Genomic DNA, 19,252 nt, shown 5'->3' with positions numbered 1-19,252 from the left:
TAGGGCAGTAATAACAAAGCGCCAGACCAGTAAATCTAACTCTACTTTATTTGATTAAGTCTTAATCAACTTTGTGCTTCGTTGTCACCTATTTAAGATATAAATTGTAATTGTAAATTGCTGACGTATTTGCATAATTTACACGAAATAGAAGCCGCAACGAACCGCAAAATTTCAAAATGAACTGAAAGAAAAAGAGCAACACACAATAATCTCGAGTGGCACTCGCGCTCTCATGTGCACAAAAAATTCGGAAACAGCTGATTTTTTCCGTTAGAATACATGCATGCATATATGAATATGTTTGTATATGAGAGATTTTGTGTAAATTTGCTTAGAAGCATGCCGGCAGTACAAGCCCGGCAGCATAAGGCGCCTATTATATACTGTTTCTCTAACTCTGGCATATATACGTATGCATGTGTGTGAAAATAGAAAGAATTTCGCTCATACATAAGTAATGAGTGCTGACATACACGCACGCATGCACACACCAGTCAGCAACTATATTGAATTATATTGTTGCGGCAAGCAGAAAGCATACGAGTTATCAGAACTTTTCACGCACACACACACACACACCAACACAACCGAAGCAACAGCGACAACATTTTCGCACTGTGGCAGCTGTAGAACTGCTGGCACAGCCAGTTAGTTGATGAGTTGCCATCGCGCTAAACGGTCGCTTTGCCAGTGTTACAAATTCACGTTGCGCTCGATACGCCGACTCCGACTCCGATGTGTGCTGGCGGTGAGGCCTCAACAAACAGACCAATCAACTAAACAACCAACTTATTTAGTTTACTAATAAATCAACAATATCGAAAAGAAAAATTTATACGCTAATCAGCGCTGTGTGGCGTGTGAGTGTGTGTGCGCCGAAAAAAAGCTTAAAACGTTTGTGCACACAAAGAAATTACCTGAAAATACAGAATGGAATTGCAGAGTTTAATAAAAGTAAATTGAACTAAATTGCGTACAAAAGGAAGTGATGAATTAGTGAAAAAGTTGTTGCAAATATTTTACTAAGCAACCGAAAGCAAGCTTGTGATATACATACATACAATATATACGAATAAATACATACCTACACATATGTATGTGCGGTTCTTAACAAACGGATTATTATATATTTTCCAGTAATAGATAATTTCACATTACAATACTGTTTTCAACGGCGAAACACACGCACGTAACTGTATCTGTGTATGTAGATAATATTGATAACACTGCACGAGCTTTTCGTCTTTGCAAGGATATGCTGGCGAAAGCTTTCCTGAAGCAAAAAGTTTAGCAGGTAAATCCTGCCGAGATACATAGAAAACAGCATGCAAAGAAAAAGTGTTCAGAATACATATGTATATATATTTGTATGTGTGTGTGTGTATAGGTGTGTCTGCAGCATATTGAAGTAATCATTTAAGATTGCAAAACATGTCGTTGTAAAGTAAAAACAGCTGCTGGCATAAAATATTTTACTGCTGAAACTAATATTAATAATGAGACTAAGAATTCTGTAAATATTTTAGTTCCGCAAAACAGTCCATAGAATTACAAAAAAATTCAATAATTAATTAGAAAAAAAATTAATACAATTATAAAATTAATTATTTTTCTAAATTTTTATTTAAGTTTTTAGTTTTCTTAATATCGTCATTTGCTCTCGTTCGCGTTCTCGCTTGAATTTGGAGTCATTTTTTGCCAAAGAGATCCCTGCAAACTTTGAAGCGTTGCCAACCGGTTCAAATGTACGTATATTGTAGTTATGTATGTGTGTCCGAACAGATGTATTTCATTTTACTAGCGCTGTTATTGTTCATTTTACTAAGAATGTTGCATCGAGTTCTAAACCACAAAAAATGCACCCACGGCGCTACACACGTAGAAATCGCGTTGATGAAGAGTTTAGTGTGGCTCGTAAATGCACAGGTCTTGAGTTCAATTCGAGCGCCTTATTTCGTATTTCTACAAGCAAAATATATATATATATATCGCGTGTATATATCCTATAACCGCGTTGTCTTATCTAAGTTAATTAAAGAAGATTCTTTACCGAAAATAGTAGTCTTCGTTAAGTTAACCAGAACTTAACTGACATTTGCTAATCAAGTATTGAGAAAACGACCCTTTAATTATACGAGTACATATACGCCTCACAAAACGTATTCCTGACTTGGGTGATATTTATATTCGTTTACAAATTTTAGTTGGCCGATATTTTCTTACAAAAGTAATATTAATTGAAACCCTATATTGTCATAGTTACATTGCAGTTAATAATTTTTTATTTTAATTTTGAAAGGTTGGCCATGAATGTATCAATGCATACTTTCAAATATTAGATCAAATACTTGTATATGTTTTCAACAACAAATGCGTCCTTTCAATTTCCAGTGAGTGCCGAATAACTTAATACATGCGCCAGTGATACCCAATACTTACATACATTTGTTTTGGCCATTTCATTCTTGTTGTGTAATTACTGTAATTCCTGCAAAGCAACCACACACAGTTACGTTTTAAGTACAAGTTTAAAGTAATCAAAGCGGAACCAACTAATCGTAAACAACATGGCAGCCGTGCAAACCATCGATCAAATTAAGCTGGGCTTTAAGTAAGTAACACTTTACAGTTAATTATAATATCTGTTTTTAAGAAAATATGTTTTTCGCTTAGTAAATATTTTGAAAATTAGTTAATGTAGAAACTATTTTTCAATTTTATTTTTAAATTCAATTGATTTTGAGATATTTTTTATTTTCATTATTATAAAAAAAAAAATATGTAAAGAATGTTTCTAACAGTAAGAAATATAATATTTTTATATTTCTTCGCTATTAATTTTGACGTCGGACGTTCTCCGACAGTTAATGCCAAAACCACGCGATCACCTTCATATAGTATGTACAGAGTATATACAAACGAATATTTGTCTATAAGATCCTTTATAGAATAATGAACTGTGCATTTCATTATAATTAGCACAATTGTTGTGCATGACCCAAAGAAGGTTCCTTAGTTAGTCGAACCAATTTCCGGCAGAGGAACAGAATAAATAAAATGTCTCAAAATGAATTGAGTTTTTGTGTAATGTTTTTCATTAAAATTTATTTTAATTAGTGGCGTTGCAATTAGCGCAGGGTACAGCTAGTTTTTTTAATAAAGAAACAGCTGTATTTAATTCTTTTGAATTATAGCTCTTTACACTTATTTTAAGTAGCTCTAAAATTCATTCATCAACGAGGACCTTACAACTGATCAAATAATTTTTCAGGTGCGGTATATGCTACATTAAAGAAGTAAAAAGAAAATGGTAAAATATAACTAAGAACATGATAAAAACTACTTAAAAAAATATTATTACAGGATTGTCATTTTATAGTCAGTATTGTGAGCCTTATCCCTAATAAATAAATAAACCGTTTGCTAGTGCTTACTTTATTTGCGTGAAACTACTGAATCACTTTCTTATTCCGATCATTTAGTTATTTATTCAGTTCTCAATTGCTCAGCATTTTGATGTAATTATTTGTTGCAATTTTTACTTATGCATAAACTACATTTTGATGCTATTTATAGAATAACTCAAGACCCTTATTTGTATAAAACTGTTAATGACTCATTGCTCAAACGAAAACCCCATATGGAGTTTATAAAACAAAGAATTGGAGTTATTGTGTCATGAAGCCTGCCTCCGCAGAAACCACAGATGTCGTCAGAGCAGGAAATATATATTTTTTAATCTCCTTTCTTCTGAAAAGTTGTCTGCAGTAAATGATTTGGTGAACTTCTGGTTAAAGTTCGGTCATCAAAAAATGTTCTTGATCACAAAAACAGTTGACATTTGATGACATAACCAAAGGTTCACCTTTATTTGATCTTCTTCGTCATTCACTTTCAAACAACTATTAAAACTTAGTATTAACTTTATTGATAAAGTCTCTGGTAAACATATTTATTTAGCCTTCCTGATTTGTATTTATTTATCATTTTCAAATTTGCATAGTTTCACACAAAAAAAAGACATTTCCCAAATGAGCGCGTTATTTGTCATTTCAATTACATATGTATGTGTACATACCTACATAAGTATATGAAAAACTAGAAGCCAGCAAAAATAAGAAAACAAATATTTGAACGAATTTTATTAATAGCAACATATATATGTATGTATATTTACGAAACATATGAAATATACAATGACTATTTTTTTTAAGAATAACAGCAATGACAACAATCACTAATTATGAATGATCTCACTTTAACTGGCGCAAGCGTCAGTAAGAGCATTACATAATGCCGCCTCCGGGCAACGGTGAATAACGACAATGGCTAAAGCGCAAACGTGTGAAGTAAAAAATACAAATGTAGGTGTGTACGCTTGCAAAAGTATGTTTATTGAAATATCAACAATTAAAAGGCAAATAGGCTAGTATTTAGCACGCAAGCCTATCGTTAAAGTTGATGACTCAAAAAATTAGAGCCGGCGGCTACTTTGAAGGAATACTAGTTTATAACACAATGTAATTAAATTAAATGCTAAAACGTTAAAACACTATTTCGAATATAGTTTGTATAAAATTTCGGACTGCGGCCGCCAATCTTTAATAATTTTTTAAATATTGTTCAATAATGAAGACACGTTGTTCTATCAGTTACGCTCCATTTTTACTAATCCTAAACTGTCAGTTATCGATTAGTTTTTTTTATGGCACTACTTTACGACATAAATGGCAGCAAATTTAAATATTGCATTACGTTTGGCTCAGCCTGTATTTAATTCCAATCTTGTGATTTTAATCATAAAAACTTTGCTCAATTCACAGTAAAACCAAAATTTGAAAGACTTAAGTTCAGTTCGCAAACATCTCTTGCTCATTTAGTTCCTTGTATGGAATATTTGGTATGTGACGTTTGCATGTATTTTGCCTTTGAGGTTTAAATGTGTCAGATACATAATTAAAATTCAAGGATAGAGTCAATACTTCACTTAGCCTCCATATACTTAATGCAAAGATATCCAGACCTCCAGGTGACGATGCAGCATACATATATCGGCAACATGTGACTTACCTCAATGAAAATGGTAGATGACAATGTATTTTTGTACCTAAAATAGATACAATTGGGCGAGAACTTGACTCTTGACTTAGCACTCTATAACAGGATTTTCGAAAACCCTGCTGACTTTTTCTTGTATTATTGGCAAAAAATAGATAAATTAATGCTATATCTTATATACCTAATATGAGATCTTTGAAATTTTGCTTAAATTAACTGAACTATGATATTGGACATACTATAGTTTTATGCCAAAAATATGTGGAATCGATCTACGAATTTCCCAAATTCCTATACAGTACTACAGATAATTATCTTCGTTACTCTAACAATCTTATGACAAAAATGCCGGTCAGGGTGTTTGTATATATACATATATATATACACTTATATATAATTGCGTGGATGGACCTCTGGTTGAAGTTTTGCACCTTAAGGTACGTATTTGTATTTCCTTGGCTTTGGTCCAAGCAAGTTGCAAAAGTATGAAAAATTCGATTAACCCGGAACACAGCCTCTCCTTACTTGTTTATTTGAAAGGTTTTAAGCAACTTAAATTTAACAAATAGCCAACAGTATAATACCAAAAAACTACTGATTTCGTATGAGTTTGTTTAAGATTCCTTCTATGATCTCCAATTGATCCAGCTGAAATTTGAGTTCTAAGATAAACCTTGTACCCTTAGAGCCTGAAACGAACATGGACCCAAGCGTTGCTAGTAGACTCACAAGAGTCCATATGGACCCAGACTGACTATTATGTATTTTAGTAAAAGTCTATGACTCAAGACTTTTTCTGATTCTGAACCCTTGTTAAACCCTTAGATAAAGATGACGTAGTTGCGATTTGCTGTTTCTCAACGGTTTTAGAAATTAAAAACACACAATAAATTTCCCTAATTTCGAATAAACATAGCGAAAATTGGCATGCTATCAGTTAAATAAAATTATAAGTGATTGCGCTGAGTCAAACATTGCTCAAGAGTACATTTCTAATTTTGGTTGCATTAATCGAATCCCACGAAATAAAGTATTCTCAGAATTCACCGAATAAAACACATTCAAATTGGCAACGCTTTTCAAAACAACTATTTGCTATTTTGGCATCTTTGCACACTTTCGCCCGAGCCTCACACAATCCACTTTCAATGACCTCTGCTGTCGAAAAGCTCCGCGCTCTGTGCAGCGTGTACACGAAATGTATGTATTCGAGCGAAGCTGCAAAGAGCTTTTCATCTCATTCACCAAACACACACACACACCCACACATACACATACAGAAAATGTGAAACGAGGAGGTCATGCTGTATTGAAAATATGCAGACTCATGGTTTCAGCAGCACGTGCCACGGCTGAAAGTTCTCGTGCCGTAACAGCGGAAGTGTGTATGTGTGTTTGTGTGGTAAATACTTATGTATATATAAGAAGTCTTGTTTAGGAAAAAGGACAATAGCCTCGGGAGGGCGTGTGCGTGTATCTACTTAAGCTCTAGCGATGCGCATAAAGGTGCATACTGATGTGTAAATATTGTTGTTGTAACTAAGCTTTATTGTCAGTACTGCAAAATTACATGCTCGCACATACACAACTGACAATAGGTGAAGGTCATGAGACAGAGGGTGGGAGTTTCGTATATGTATGTATTTGTGTATGTCGCGTTACAAAGTAAATATTGGAAGAAAACTATGGCAAAAACAAAACAAAAAATATTATTATTAATTTGAATTCCCTGGAATACAAGTAATTTGGATTAGTTTTGTGCGTGACCATGGTTTAATTACACTTCGAATTATGCACGTTTATATGAATTTCTACCAAAGAATAAATATTCTCTGTGCACTATATGAAAAATTCGATTCTTATTTTGAAGAGACGGAGTCATGAGCAAAAAGGTGAAAGAAGTAGATATATATTTGTGTTTAGTAATGAAACTGCAGAATGGGTAGTCGATAATGTGCTACTCTAAATTATTCTTCTTATTTTCCTAGTCTCAAAATTAACAAAAAAACATCCATTTTTATATTAGAAAGGTAATTTACCAGTCTAACCAAAATCTCTTGAGTGAAACTGGCGTATATACAAAATCCGTTTATAATTGTTTTTATGATTTCTTCCGCTGGCAGAAATTTTGGCGTCACTGCTGGCAAAGAGCCAGACAATTTTTGTTTTATCTTCTGTAAACAAAAAATACGCTACAAGCTTGTCGTCGAAACAAAAGGCATATGTTTACATACATACAGACACACAAGCTTTATATTACATTGTATATGTACAGATCAGCGTACGTATTTATCAATATACATACTATACATACATATGTTTTTATTAGTGCATAGCTTCGTTTGCTTATGATATAATATGCGGGAGATTTCAACAAGTAGTTGATTCTTTTTATGCTTGTTGGTATATTTTCATTATATAGTGTATTCATTTTATTTTTCTTTTCAATGCTGAATACAATAGCATAAATAGAATTTTTGAATCACTAAAAATATGAATCGGTTAATATTTGCTTGGGTGCTTGGGTGTACTTTTGTTTGTGTTAGTAAGCAAACATGTTGTTTATAGTTTGGGCTTAACTGACGGCTTCGGGATTTCACAAGTTAGGCAATTCCGTCATACACGCAATATAAAAAATTTTTGAACAATTATTATACCCTGAAGAGGGTATATTAAGTTTCTCACGAAATTTGTAACACACAGAAGGAAGCGTCGGAGACCCTATAAAGTATATATATATAAATGATCAGTATATTGAGCTAAGTTGAATTAGCCATGCCCGTCTGTCTGTCCGTCTGTTCGTCTGTCCGTCTGTCTGTATATATACAAACTAGTCCCTCAGTTTTTAAGATATCATTTTGAAATTTTGCAAACGTCATTTTCTCTTCAAGAAGCTGCTCATTTGTCGGAACTGCCGATATCGGACCACTATAACATATAGCTGCCATACAAACTGAACGATCGGAATCAAGTTCTTGTATGGAAAACTTTTGCATTTGACAAAATATATTCACGAAATTTGGTATAGATTATTTTCTAAGGCAACATTGTAATCTCCGAAGAAATTGTGCAGATCGGTGCAGCTGCCATACAAACTGAATGATCGGAATCAAATACTTGCATGGGAAACTTCCTCATTTAACGACATATGGTATATCTTCACGAAATTTGGTATGAGTTATTGTTCATAGAAATGACATAATCTCCGAAAAAATTCTTCAGATCGGATTACTATAGCATATAGCTTCCATACAAACTGGACACATAGTTACTAAAAGAAATGCACCTGTGAAGGGTATGTTAGCTACGGTGCAGCCGAAGTTAACGTTTTTTTTTTATTTCAAGGCATTTGCCTTTATTTACTTTACTTATAACCGTCTACATATTTTCCATTCCCTTAGTCCTCATCGGCTTTCGTAAAATTTCACTTACTCGTTTCCACCGAATTTTGATTTTCTGCCACTTTATTTAATTGATAGCACCATCAAAGCAACAATAAAAAATTATTACAAAAACAAACACGTGGAATCGCCATAAAAATGTGTCAAAATAAACACCGCACAGAATGATGACTGTGATGCCTTGCTATAATTGACTCAGCCACGTGCATGTAATCACAAGTGCAGCTACACACCCATACTTGCAACAAATTCACAGCTATGCGAGTTTTTATATCGGAACATGAATCCACTATAATTTGTAATAAAGCACAAACTGGAATTTGAGCAGCGAATGATGACATTTATTTTTGCTTTGCCTGCCATTTCATTAGCCGTCTGCGCTCAAGGTCAATTTTGCGCTCAGCCAATGCTGACTTCTAAAAGTAATGGGTTATAAAACCGTGGGGTTCGGTCATTTCATTGTTTCACTCCTTCCTATTTTTAGACAGTTGACCACACCTGTCGCGGTGTATTACATAATTGTAGGCTGACACGCGAAAGTAACACAGCTTCAAGTTCGGGTTAGTTAATATTATGGGTATAAGGGTAAGGGTGCCGACGGTAAGCTAACTTGTTGAATCGTACGTGCGTTAAGGGTGCTTCATGCAGTCATTTTTAATTAGTTTTTCTTTTGGCACTGGCATTGTAAGGCATTATGAAGGACCCAAGTAACATGAAAAACTACACGGAGTATAGAGCAATAGCTTTCTGGTATGGTAGGTCATTAGACTGTTATAGGAAAGAATTTTATAAATGATATCACATATTAATGCTACTTGGATTAAATAGACTCGAAACTCCCTAAGTCAAGATTTACCCAACTGAAGCAAACTTTAGTACATTTTGTATAACGTTACCTACATACATAAAAACGACTTTGTAGCGTGACACCCTCTAAAAGCAGTAACACTTAAAATCATTCGCTCATAATCTCCCTTGTAGTGTTTTACCATTTACAGCCACATATTCTAAGCACTTTCTAATATACCCCCTAATACTGCGCTTGTAAAAGCTGACCGGTATTTGAACGACCACAATGAAATCGACACCATGCTTGCAGGAGATGGGAAGAGCAAAAATACAAATTAAATAAAATGATTTTATTGCTAAAATGAATTATTGAATGAAACGTTATGATACTGTGCCTTAATTTTTTCAATCACATCAATTCCAGTCACGCCATTAAGAGCGAAATGTGAGTTCGAGATGTATGTCTGCCATATATTTGTGTATATAAACAAATATATTCTATTGTACATATGTATATGCAAAATATCAAACACAACGCTTTGCCATGAGGTCTCTTCGATCGCTCATTCCATTTGACACAGCAGCCAAATACTTTGTGTAACAATTTCTGTTTTGCTCAATAATTGAATTCTATAAAGATTTGCTTCATTGTTGCCGCATCGTTACGGGGGATCCAAGAAGATATACTTTTTTCAATAGCCTTTTTCGATCGCGCGTGATCTGGCGCGAGTTGTGTCAAGCTGTCATGTTATTTTTGTTCTGTACTTCGCTCAACTTATGGTGAACATAATCGTACTATTCGACCGAGTAGACAACGTCCAGCACGCAATGAAAAAAAATATCGCAGTCGTAGATGAGAGTGTACACGAAGACCGTGGAGACTCGATCCGACGCCGTTCGCAGCACCTCGGACTGACACATGGAGCGATTTAGGGCATTTTACGTCGAGTTCTTAAATTGAGAGCGTACAGTTTGTGCAAGAACAGAACTGAAGCTAACCTTGCCAAGCGACTTCGCTTCGCTTTATAGGGTCTTGAAAAGTTCCAAGAAGATCCGACCTTTTCGAGCCCAGATTTTGTTCAGTGATGAGGCCCATTTCTAGCTCAATGGGTATGTAAGAAACAAGCAAAATTTCCACATTTCGGATGAAAAGCGACCGCTAGAGATTTAAAAGTTGCCATTTCATTCAGAAAAGAGAACGTTTTTTTGTTGTTTGTGGGTCAGTGGAATCTTCGGTACACATTTCTTCAAAAATTATGAGAACGTATCGCGCCATGATAACCAACTATTTGATACCTGAAATTGAAGCTCGTGATCTCGGCGACATTTGGTTTCAACAAAACAGCACCACTTCTCACACTTCGCATGCATCAATTGAAACAACACTTCGAAAAGCAGATAATTTCACGTTTTGGGCAGGTCGATTGGCCAGCAAAATCATGTGATATCACTCTGTTTGGCTTTTTTCTGTGGAGGTTGTAAAGTTCGAAGTCTATGCGGACAATTCCGCTTCGGTTCAAGCCATTCAGCAAAACACCACAAGTGTCATTTGCCAATTACATCGAAAATTTCGCTCAACGGATGGACCATCAGAGACGTAACCAGGGCCAATAATTGAAAGAGATAATCTTCAAACAGTAAATGCCAAATGAAGTTCTTTCGAATGTTAATAAACATTCCACATTAAATTTGAAATTTTGTGTTTTTTTTCTCTAAAAAGGTAGAAAGCCTCCAAATGTACCACCCTTTATTTTTCTTCTTCAATGCACACATATTGAACTTCTATGTACGCTTATTCACACTTTTAAATAGAATGACATAGAGAATTTGCGCTTGGCTAGCAAAATATGGACAAAAATTCAAGCGACAAGTTCATTCAAATCGCCTACGGAAAATTGGTACACATATGATACAAACATACACATAGAAACAACCATATAGGTATCTTACTCATGCATTGTGAATATATTTGAGCATATATACCTGTATGTGGCGGTGTTTTCCTTAGGTGGAAATAAAATTAATTTATTATTATATTATTTATGCCAATTTCTTAAAGATCTTTAAATTTTCTTCAATTCGCTCAGTTTCTTGAAATTTATTTGCATTGACGGTATATTTGGCAGCGCGTTATTGGCAATCGCTGACCTTGAAATGTCAATATTACTTTCAGTATTTTCATTAATTGAGGTTGATTGAGTTTTATTCGCAATATTCTTTATAATTCGTTATAGCAAAAAATTCGAAATTTTCAATTTAGGTAATAGGAAACAATTAAAATTTTAAATTCATAAAACAAGACACAGATGGCGAAATGTATGCTCAACTGCGTCTGCAAAAAAAACCATTTAAATTTCTGCTGAAATATAGCAATAAGAAATGCTTATGAATCTGGATTTTCATTTGTTTTGTTACCGTCATTTGTTTCTGTTTCTGTTTTTTTTTTTGAATGCTACCAAAAATTCTAATTTGAAATAATTCGAGCAGCGCAAACTTCCTAACCAATTTTGCATATACATACTTCTTAAGGCCTCCGTCCTCGGTGGGTCTTCCAACGAATATCTTTTACCAAAATAGTTTAGGAATTAATTTTTAATTTCTGAAGACCGCATATAATGTTTAGCGTGAGGAAAGAAGCCACAAAAATTTGTAGTGCCGTGAATGTGCATTTCATTTTGTTAAGTTTTATTTGGCCATCTCCACTCAATGCTTCCTTCATCAACCCTTGGTACTAGTATTGTATGAGTTACGCATTAATTTACGACACTGAGCTACTCTCTTTCAAAGTTTGCTCGATTCTCGGATGATATTTGCGGCATTTTAATAATAACGATTTATTTTCTAAAACAGAACAAATCTTAAGTAAATGACGTCAATCTAAGTCGGGGAAGCTAAAAAAATTCCCTTTAAACGTAATATACGTTTTTTGTTAACTTATTTATTCACAATCTATCAGTAAGACATTATGTAAGTTATTTTCAGATTTTAATATTATTACAGAAATAGTTGATCTCCAGTCATTCAGTCCAGTTCATCTGTGTCGCTATCATATAGTAAGACTATAGTGATCTCAACATACTTAGTGCTTATCCGGCGAATTTCAGATGTAACGTATAGAATGTTTAAATATTTACGAATTTGGTCGAACGGCTACGGTCGTTGAAGAATTTCAGTATTTGATTGACTTGCGGTACTTCAAAATTAGATAGCACATGCCCACACAAGCTTTAAAATAGCCTGTAACCTTCATTTTTGACTTCCTAAGCCATCGCTCTATTTCAACTATTTGATTTTGAATAACTTGAGATACGTCTGCCGCAGTATCTTCAGATGCAATTACAGCTATATCATCAGCCTAAGCAGCTTTTTAAACATCTCTGGCATCAGAAACAAGATCAGTAATGAATATTTTGTAAGGACAGGTCACAGAATACTGCCTTATTGTATAGTTTGGAAGTTTGAATATAAAAGTGTCAGTTGTTCATATATGATTTTAATAAAAAAAAAAATGCTAATTTTTAACTTTACAAAGCATGTCTGGATGGCACATTCGATGACAATGCTGGTTATATGGTATATCCCTAAATACAGTCGCAGAGTACAGATTCTTTTCGTATTCACAAATAGTTAAATACAATATACGATGACATTGCGCTGGAGTTCTATGAACGTATTATAGATAGATATAGATTCAAAACTGGTAACAATGTATGTACTGATAAGAATTCTTTCGAATACTTCGGAAAAGGTCACCAGCAAGCTAGTAGGGCGGGAGAATGAGAGAGATTTGTTTAGTTTCGGAATCATTATAACCTTCGCACATTTCCGTTATGTAGGAAAGTGTTTCAACCTCAAAATTGCTTTATAGATTTAATACACTTTTGAGAGAGCATTCTCGTAACTCTTATCGTCTAGAATAAATAAATTAACTTAAATTTAAATTTCAACGAATCTTAATCTAAGGTATCTAAGAAATTTAAGAGGCATTAAGTAGTTTACAGAAAGACCACTTTTTTGCTAATGCGGCATCATTTAGTGCAGACTCTTTTGACTCTTCCTAATTTACCATAATACACAATAGATAATTAAATTAATTGCTCAATTGTTGTAGTATATAATTAAGAGTTAATTTGTCCAAATTCTGCGTGCCATCCTGGGAGCGATCTACAAGAGAAAACCACATAAGTAGTTTAAATACTCGTATAAAATAGTATTTCTAAAAATAAATACGCAAATAAACAACAATCGAATTTCATTCGTCCTAACTTGAAATCCCCCGTTGTGAGCGCTTGAGGCTATGCAAAATTTTGAAAACAAAACAGATTTGGGTTACTTATAAATTTAGGTGTCATTATGTCAGTAAATATTGATAAGTAATTATACACTTAAAATCAACAAAAATCATGCCAGCTCAATTGGCTTGATTTAAAAAAAATTAATGAGATTATTTATGAAACTGCGCTGATTCTGCTAAATTTGATAAGACTTTAGTTTTGCACAGCGAAAAGTGTAATTAGGTGTAATTAAGTGGCATTAATAAGCTTTCAAAAATATTTGTAGCCGTGTGTCACATGCATCCCCTATGGAAATTAAAAAAGATTATTACAGACGTTGGATTACACTTAATGATATTTAAACTTTTAATGAAATTTAATTTCCAATGAAAGTTGCCAGCTTGTTTATAATATACCTATCTGCTTTCTTACGCTGATAAGTGCTTTACTACTTGAAGCTGCTTTAAATTAAACACGTATTATATTTATTAAATTTTAGCATGCCGTCTAATAATATGTGTGTTCATAAAAGATAGGTGAAAGGCACTGCTATAGAAGCCTTGTCCAGACACCAGCTTATCAGCGAGTTTTTATACTTGTATTACGCGTTATATATTCGTGAATAAAAATGTTATTTAAATGAACTGCTCATTGCAGTTTCGTTGCAATAATTCATTTAACTAACTTTTCAGTAAAACTATTTCAAAGTTAGTGTTAAATATCAAAGCTAGAATTCTGTTTTAAGCATAATACAATCGCGTTATCTTCTTCTTCGAAGTCAGTATTTTACATAATTGTGTTTAGTAGGCAAACAAAGAATTAATGAATTCTACTAATTTATGATAAGTACCTAAATTTTTCACGAGAAAACTTCAAAATGAATCATGTTATCATATACATATATCGTAGGGGCATTTAATTTTGTAAACAAGCCATTATGCAGTTTGATGTACCGTTTACTTAATATATACATACATATATGTATATCACGAACCTTAGGTGTCTTTAAAAAGCCTAAAAGAAACATAGAAACCAGACAGTAAAATGAAATGCTGTACTATTTCGAAATTAGTCCCACTCACGCCAACCAAAAGAAAATACAAGTTTCGGACTCCCAACATTAAATATTTATATTCTTGCAAGTTATTTACGATTTACTATGAAAGAGCACATGTTGTCTACATTTTGGCGCATTTATTTAACAGAATTTTTATCACAACGAGCTGGCATGCCGATTTCAATGGAAATTACTTGATAAGAGTGTAACCCACTCGGCGCGGAAATTACTTATCGATTACGCTGTGTTCAAGTGCAAAAATTCACACAATTCCACACTCAATTTGGGGAGATTTATTAAATGTGTATTATATTCCGATAACAAATATATTTATCGTAATTTATTCTTTTATTTTATCAACAACAAAGCAAGGTATTTTACTGGTTTGTCTAACGCAAAACAGCAGTTGAAGTGGAATCAGTGATTTAGCTGTGAGATTAATTTGGCATGCAGTCAGTCGTGCTTGCTGAAGCCTCAAAGAGTTTGATAAAAAAAATTATATAATTCCGGTGGTATCTACAAAAGAATGTACAGAAAATTAGACGTTATTATAATATAAATATGCTTTGAAGCCTTTAATGACTAATCCTTAATACCAATTTGATGAATGACAATTTTTCTCTGAGTCAGTCAATGACAAGTACTTTTTGGGGGATTTTTATTGATAATGAAAAGCATTGACGTGTTTGTTAAGGGTGCACCGCGATAACAAAAAATTATATAGATATGTTGACCCTGACGTTGGTATATTTGGTATGTTCACATAAAACTCGTGAAAGCATGAACAACTGTTTGTTTTTTCTAAATAAGGTTAGATATTAAAATTGTGCCATAGTTTGCAGGGCTTTTTGCATGATATTCTGCGAACGATTACTAATGTTTTTAAGGGAACTACCGCTAGCAGCAGATGTCTTTCATGAAAGCAAATCAAATACATATATACCAATACTCAGGGTCAAGTGATGTGATTATGTCTATCGAAATTAACCAGAAATTCATGCTTCACTAAATAATTAAGTAAATATTGTCACAGTATCGTGTTAGCTACCTTTAAAACGATTTCTTATTTAAACGTTTTGGTTCCACAAAAGATTATTATCCAGTATTTTGATGTGAAAATATTTGCGAAGACATTGGCTGAGGTATATTAAAGATTCTATTAAGTGTTCGAAAACTCTACGCCCAGAGCACACCCAAATATTTAATACTTATGCTAAGAGGCAAGCCGTTTTGGGTGTTGATTATGACTCAAATAATTATTTTATAGTCAAGCTCTTTTCTATATTTACTATTTTTATTTAAGCTTGTATTATATGCTTTATATCTCATTCATTGCAACGACTAATAACTTAAATAACATTCTTACAACATTTTACTGACCAATATTTTCCCTCTCTTTATTTCTTCCTACTACTCCACACTGTAGGATGGTCGACTTTAAAGTGCAACAGCGTCGCTTTCGCACCAACGAAAAAACAATTGTCAGCACCATATATGGACCCGTTAAAGGAGTTAAACGCAAGTCCATCTATGGCGATTCGTATTATAGCTTCGAAAAGATACCCTTTGCCAAGCCACCGGTAGGTGAGCTGCGCTACAAAGCACCACAGCCGCCAGAACCTTGGATAGAAGTGAGAAGCTGTACGTCGCGTGGTCCAAAGCCATTACAAAAACATTTTGTATTTCAAATGACAGATGGCTCGGAAGATTGTCTTTACCTAAATGTTTATACAAAGCATGTAAGTATATTACCAAATATATTAATTAACAATAAAATATAAGGATAATGCAAAGTTGTTTTTTTTTTTTAGATAAATCCGGATAAACTTAGGCCGGTCATGGTGTGGATTTATGGTGGCGGTTTTCAGTTTGGTGAAGCTTCACGGGAACTCTACAGTCCGGACTATTTGTTGCGCGAAGACGTCGTCATTATTTCAATAACTTATCGGCTAGGACCCTTCGGTAAGATTTTGTTTCAGTCAAATCTTTTTAGCATTATATATACTAGATATTACATATGCTATTGTTCTTTCTCTCTCAGGTTTTCTGTGCATGGACGATCCCGCTTTCGACGTGCCTGGTAATGCCGGACTAAAAGATCAAGTGATGGCGCTACGTTGGGTCAAAGCAAATTGCGAACGTTTCGGTGGCGATAGCAACAATATAACAATTTTTGGTGATAGCGCTGGCGGTGCATCAGTACATTACATGATGATCACCGATCAAACGCGAGGCCTCTTTCATAAAGCGATTTCTATGTCTGGAAACGCATTAACTCCATGGGCAGTTACGCCACAACATAACTGGCCATATCGTCTGGCAGTGGCTGCTGGTTATACGGGAGAAGATAGTGATCAGGAGGTTTTTGCTTTTCTACACAAAGCAAGGGGTGCCGATATAGTTAAGGCTAATGAAGACTTATGTTCCGACGAAGAGAAGCGCGAACGCATTGGCTTTTCCTTTGGCCCAGTGATCGAGCCCTATGTGACAGACCATTGTGTGGTGCCCCGAAAGCCAATAGAAATGATGCGCAGTGCTTGGAGTAATCATATACCAATGATTATCGGTGGCGTGTCGAATGAAGGGCTGCTGTTGTATTCGGGTAAGGTCCAACGTTTTATGTTTCAATTATTTTAAAATTGTATTGTGCTGTATTATTTATATTTTACAGAAACGAAATCTAACCCCAAACTACTTAATGAACTCGGCGACTGTCGCTTTGTGGTACCGCTCGAGCTCGGCATGGATCGCGAAAGCGAATTGTGCAAGGAATACGGCATGCAATTGAGACAAGCATATTATGGCGACAAAGAGCCCAGCTTAGAAACCTTACACGAGTATCTATTGGTAAATTAAACAAATATCAAATGACTCTTCTGGAATAAGTTGTTTAATTTCTACTACTTGAATACTTTACACAGATGGTTTCACATGAATACTTCTGGTTCCCCATCTATCGCACAGTATTGTCGCGTATGACACACGCCACCGCGCCCACCTATTTGTATCGTTTCGATTTCGATTCGAAGCATTTCAATCATCTGCGTATACTCAGCTGTGGCAAGAAGGTACGTGGCACGTGTCACGGCGACGATCTCTCCTATTTATTTTATAATTCTGTTGCACGTAAGCTGAAAAATCATACACGTGAGTACAAATGTATCGAACGGCTTGTGGGTATGTGGACACACTTTGCCGCGCACTCCGATCCCAACTATGATCCAGAGCACATAGATTTATGGCAGCCTGTTACGAAAGCCTCTTTGGAGAAACGAAAATTAAAGTGCCTTAATATATCCGATGAATTGAAAGAGATCGATGTGCCAGAGTTGAAGAAGTTGTTGGTTTGGGAGAACTTCTACGGTCCGGATCAGCTTATATGAACACTGAGAACCACAAGAGCTTATCTATAGATTCAACGAACTTCCATACCAAGAGAGGCGAATCAACTTATCATATAATTGTTTTAACTTTAAAATTTCTAAAGGATTTTGCATTGTCAAGTCAAAGGTATGTACTGTTAGCAAATATTTAAATTTCAAAGACGAAGCATAAAAGGCAATTTGGCTCGAGACAACTTTTTACAGAGCTCAAGTAAAATAATAAACATTTTGTATTGAAAATATTTAAGCCAATTGTATACATTACAGTAAGTTGGAACATAAAAAGGTTATCTATTAAAAGCTTTAAGAAAGCTTTGATAAAATTGAAACCAATGTATTAGAAATGAAAAATCTACGGATTAAAAAAATTGGGAGGTCAAATTCAAAAGTTTATAAACATGGAGGTCCTCTTAAATGTATATGTTAAAGTTAAAGCAGTTTTTACCAACTACTTGGATCATTGCCGAAGCTTGAGGTATAAAACATTTTTATCGTACAACCCAATGATAAAATTTTGAAAATCTACGCTTCAAATGTACCACCAATTTTAACTGTAATTAATATAAACTAAATCTGATATATTCTAACTACAATATATATTAAAAAATAATTTATAAAAAATAAGAAGGTCATACAAATTGCCTCGAAGAAAATATTTTAGCATATCTAAGTTTTTTTTTTAATTTCCGAAATTTAGCGAAACTTCAGAGCTTTTTGCATGAATTACTAGGGAGTCTGATTTCAAGTTCGTTAATTCGAAGACACGACACATTTGAAAATTTTGCAAACAAAGGATTTAAGGAAAAGTTTAAGAGTTCTCCGAAAATTTAACAGAGGGAGTAAAACTAGTAAATTTTTTAAAAATAGCTTAAGGCTCTTACAGCTGAAGTTATAAGCGCGTACAAATTTTACATTAAACACGAAAGTAATTAACCGCAAACATATTTCAAAAACACAATTAATATTCTGACAACTCCAATGCAATACACTCATTTTTATTGTCTTCCAAATATGAAAGCCACAAAGATTCAAAGCTTTCATCAATGCTTTGAAAGCGCAAAAACTTATGGAAGCTGCAAAGCTTTCTATAGACACAGTAGAGAGCTCGAAAATGTTATTTAGTTGTTTAATAGTAATAATTTATACAAATGACCAATAGTTTGAGCTGATTAAAGCGGACAATGTTTGCGTATTAGTAAATATTAGTTATTTTTTAATGTTTGTAAAGTCTAGCTTTTGTATTATATATAAAAGGCGTTCAGTAAAGTTTCACAAAGATACTATTAA

General features: G+C 34.1%; 1 protein-coding gene across 9 annotated transcripts; it reads left to right on the top strand.

Moving 5' to 3' along the window:
- Nucleotides 1-665: 665 nt before the first annotated feature.
- On the top strand, nt 666-18,212 carry LOC126766152 (esterase B1-like). Of its 9 annotated transcripts, XM_050484050.1 has the most exons (9): nt 666-957; nt 1,141-1,297; nt 1,633-1,748; nt 2,395-2,614; nt 16,009-16,321; nt 16,394-16,544; nt 16,624-17,184; nt 17,254-17,429; nt 17,504-18,212. In XM_050484050.1, the coding sequence occupies exons 4-9, from the start codon at nt 2,571-2,573 to the stop codon at nt 17,963-17,965; spliced, it is 1,707 nt and encodes a 568-aa protein (XP_050340007.1). In that variant the 5' UTR covers nt 666-957; nt 1,141-1,297; nt 1,633-1,748; nt 2,395-2,570; the 3' UTR covers nt 17,966-18,212. The 9 variants fall into 9 exon arrangements, with proteins under 9 accessions (XP_050340007.1, XP_050340021.1, XP_050340017.1 ...); XM_050484064.1 differs by lacking the exon at nt 1,141-1,297 and having other exon boundaries at nt 666-751; XM_050484060.1 differs by lacking the exon at nt 1,141-1,297.
- Nucleotides 18,213-19,252: the final 1,040 nt, after the last annotated feature.

The sequence above is a fragment of the Bactrocera neohumeralis genome, chromosome 2 (assembly GCF_024586455.1).
Source record: "Bactrocera neohumeralis isolate Rockhampton chromosome 2, APGP_CSIRO_Bneo_wtdbg2-racon-allhic-juicebox.fasta_v2, whole genome shotgun sequence".
Classification (NCBI taxonomy): domain Eukaryota; kingdom Metazoa; phylum Arthropoda; class Insecta; order Diptera; family Tephritidae; genus Bactrocera; species Bactrocera neohumeralis.
The sequence above is the reverse complement of the archived record's forward strand: the minus strand, read 5'-3'. Positions and strand labels throughout refer to the sequence as shown.

What these genes read in the sequence shown, in the direction of transcription:
- LOC126766152 (XM_050484071.1), top strand. Translation starts at nt 2,571, where the DNA reads ATGGCAGCCGTGCAAACCATCGATCAAATTAAGCTGGGCTTTAA. An exon ending in TTATCGGCTAGGACCCTTCG is followed by an intron (nt 16,545 to 16,623) that starts GTAAGATTTTGT and finishes TTTCTCTCTCAG; the next exon opens with GTTTTCTGTGCATGGACGAT. An exon ending in CCTTACACGAGTATCTATTG is followed by an intron (nt 17,430 to 17,503) that starts GTAAATTAAACA and finishes TACTTTACACAG; the next exon opens with ATGGTTTCACATGAATACTT.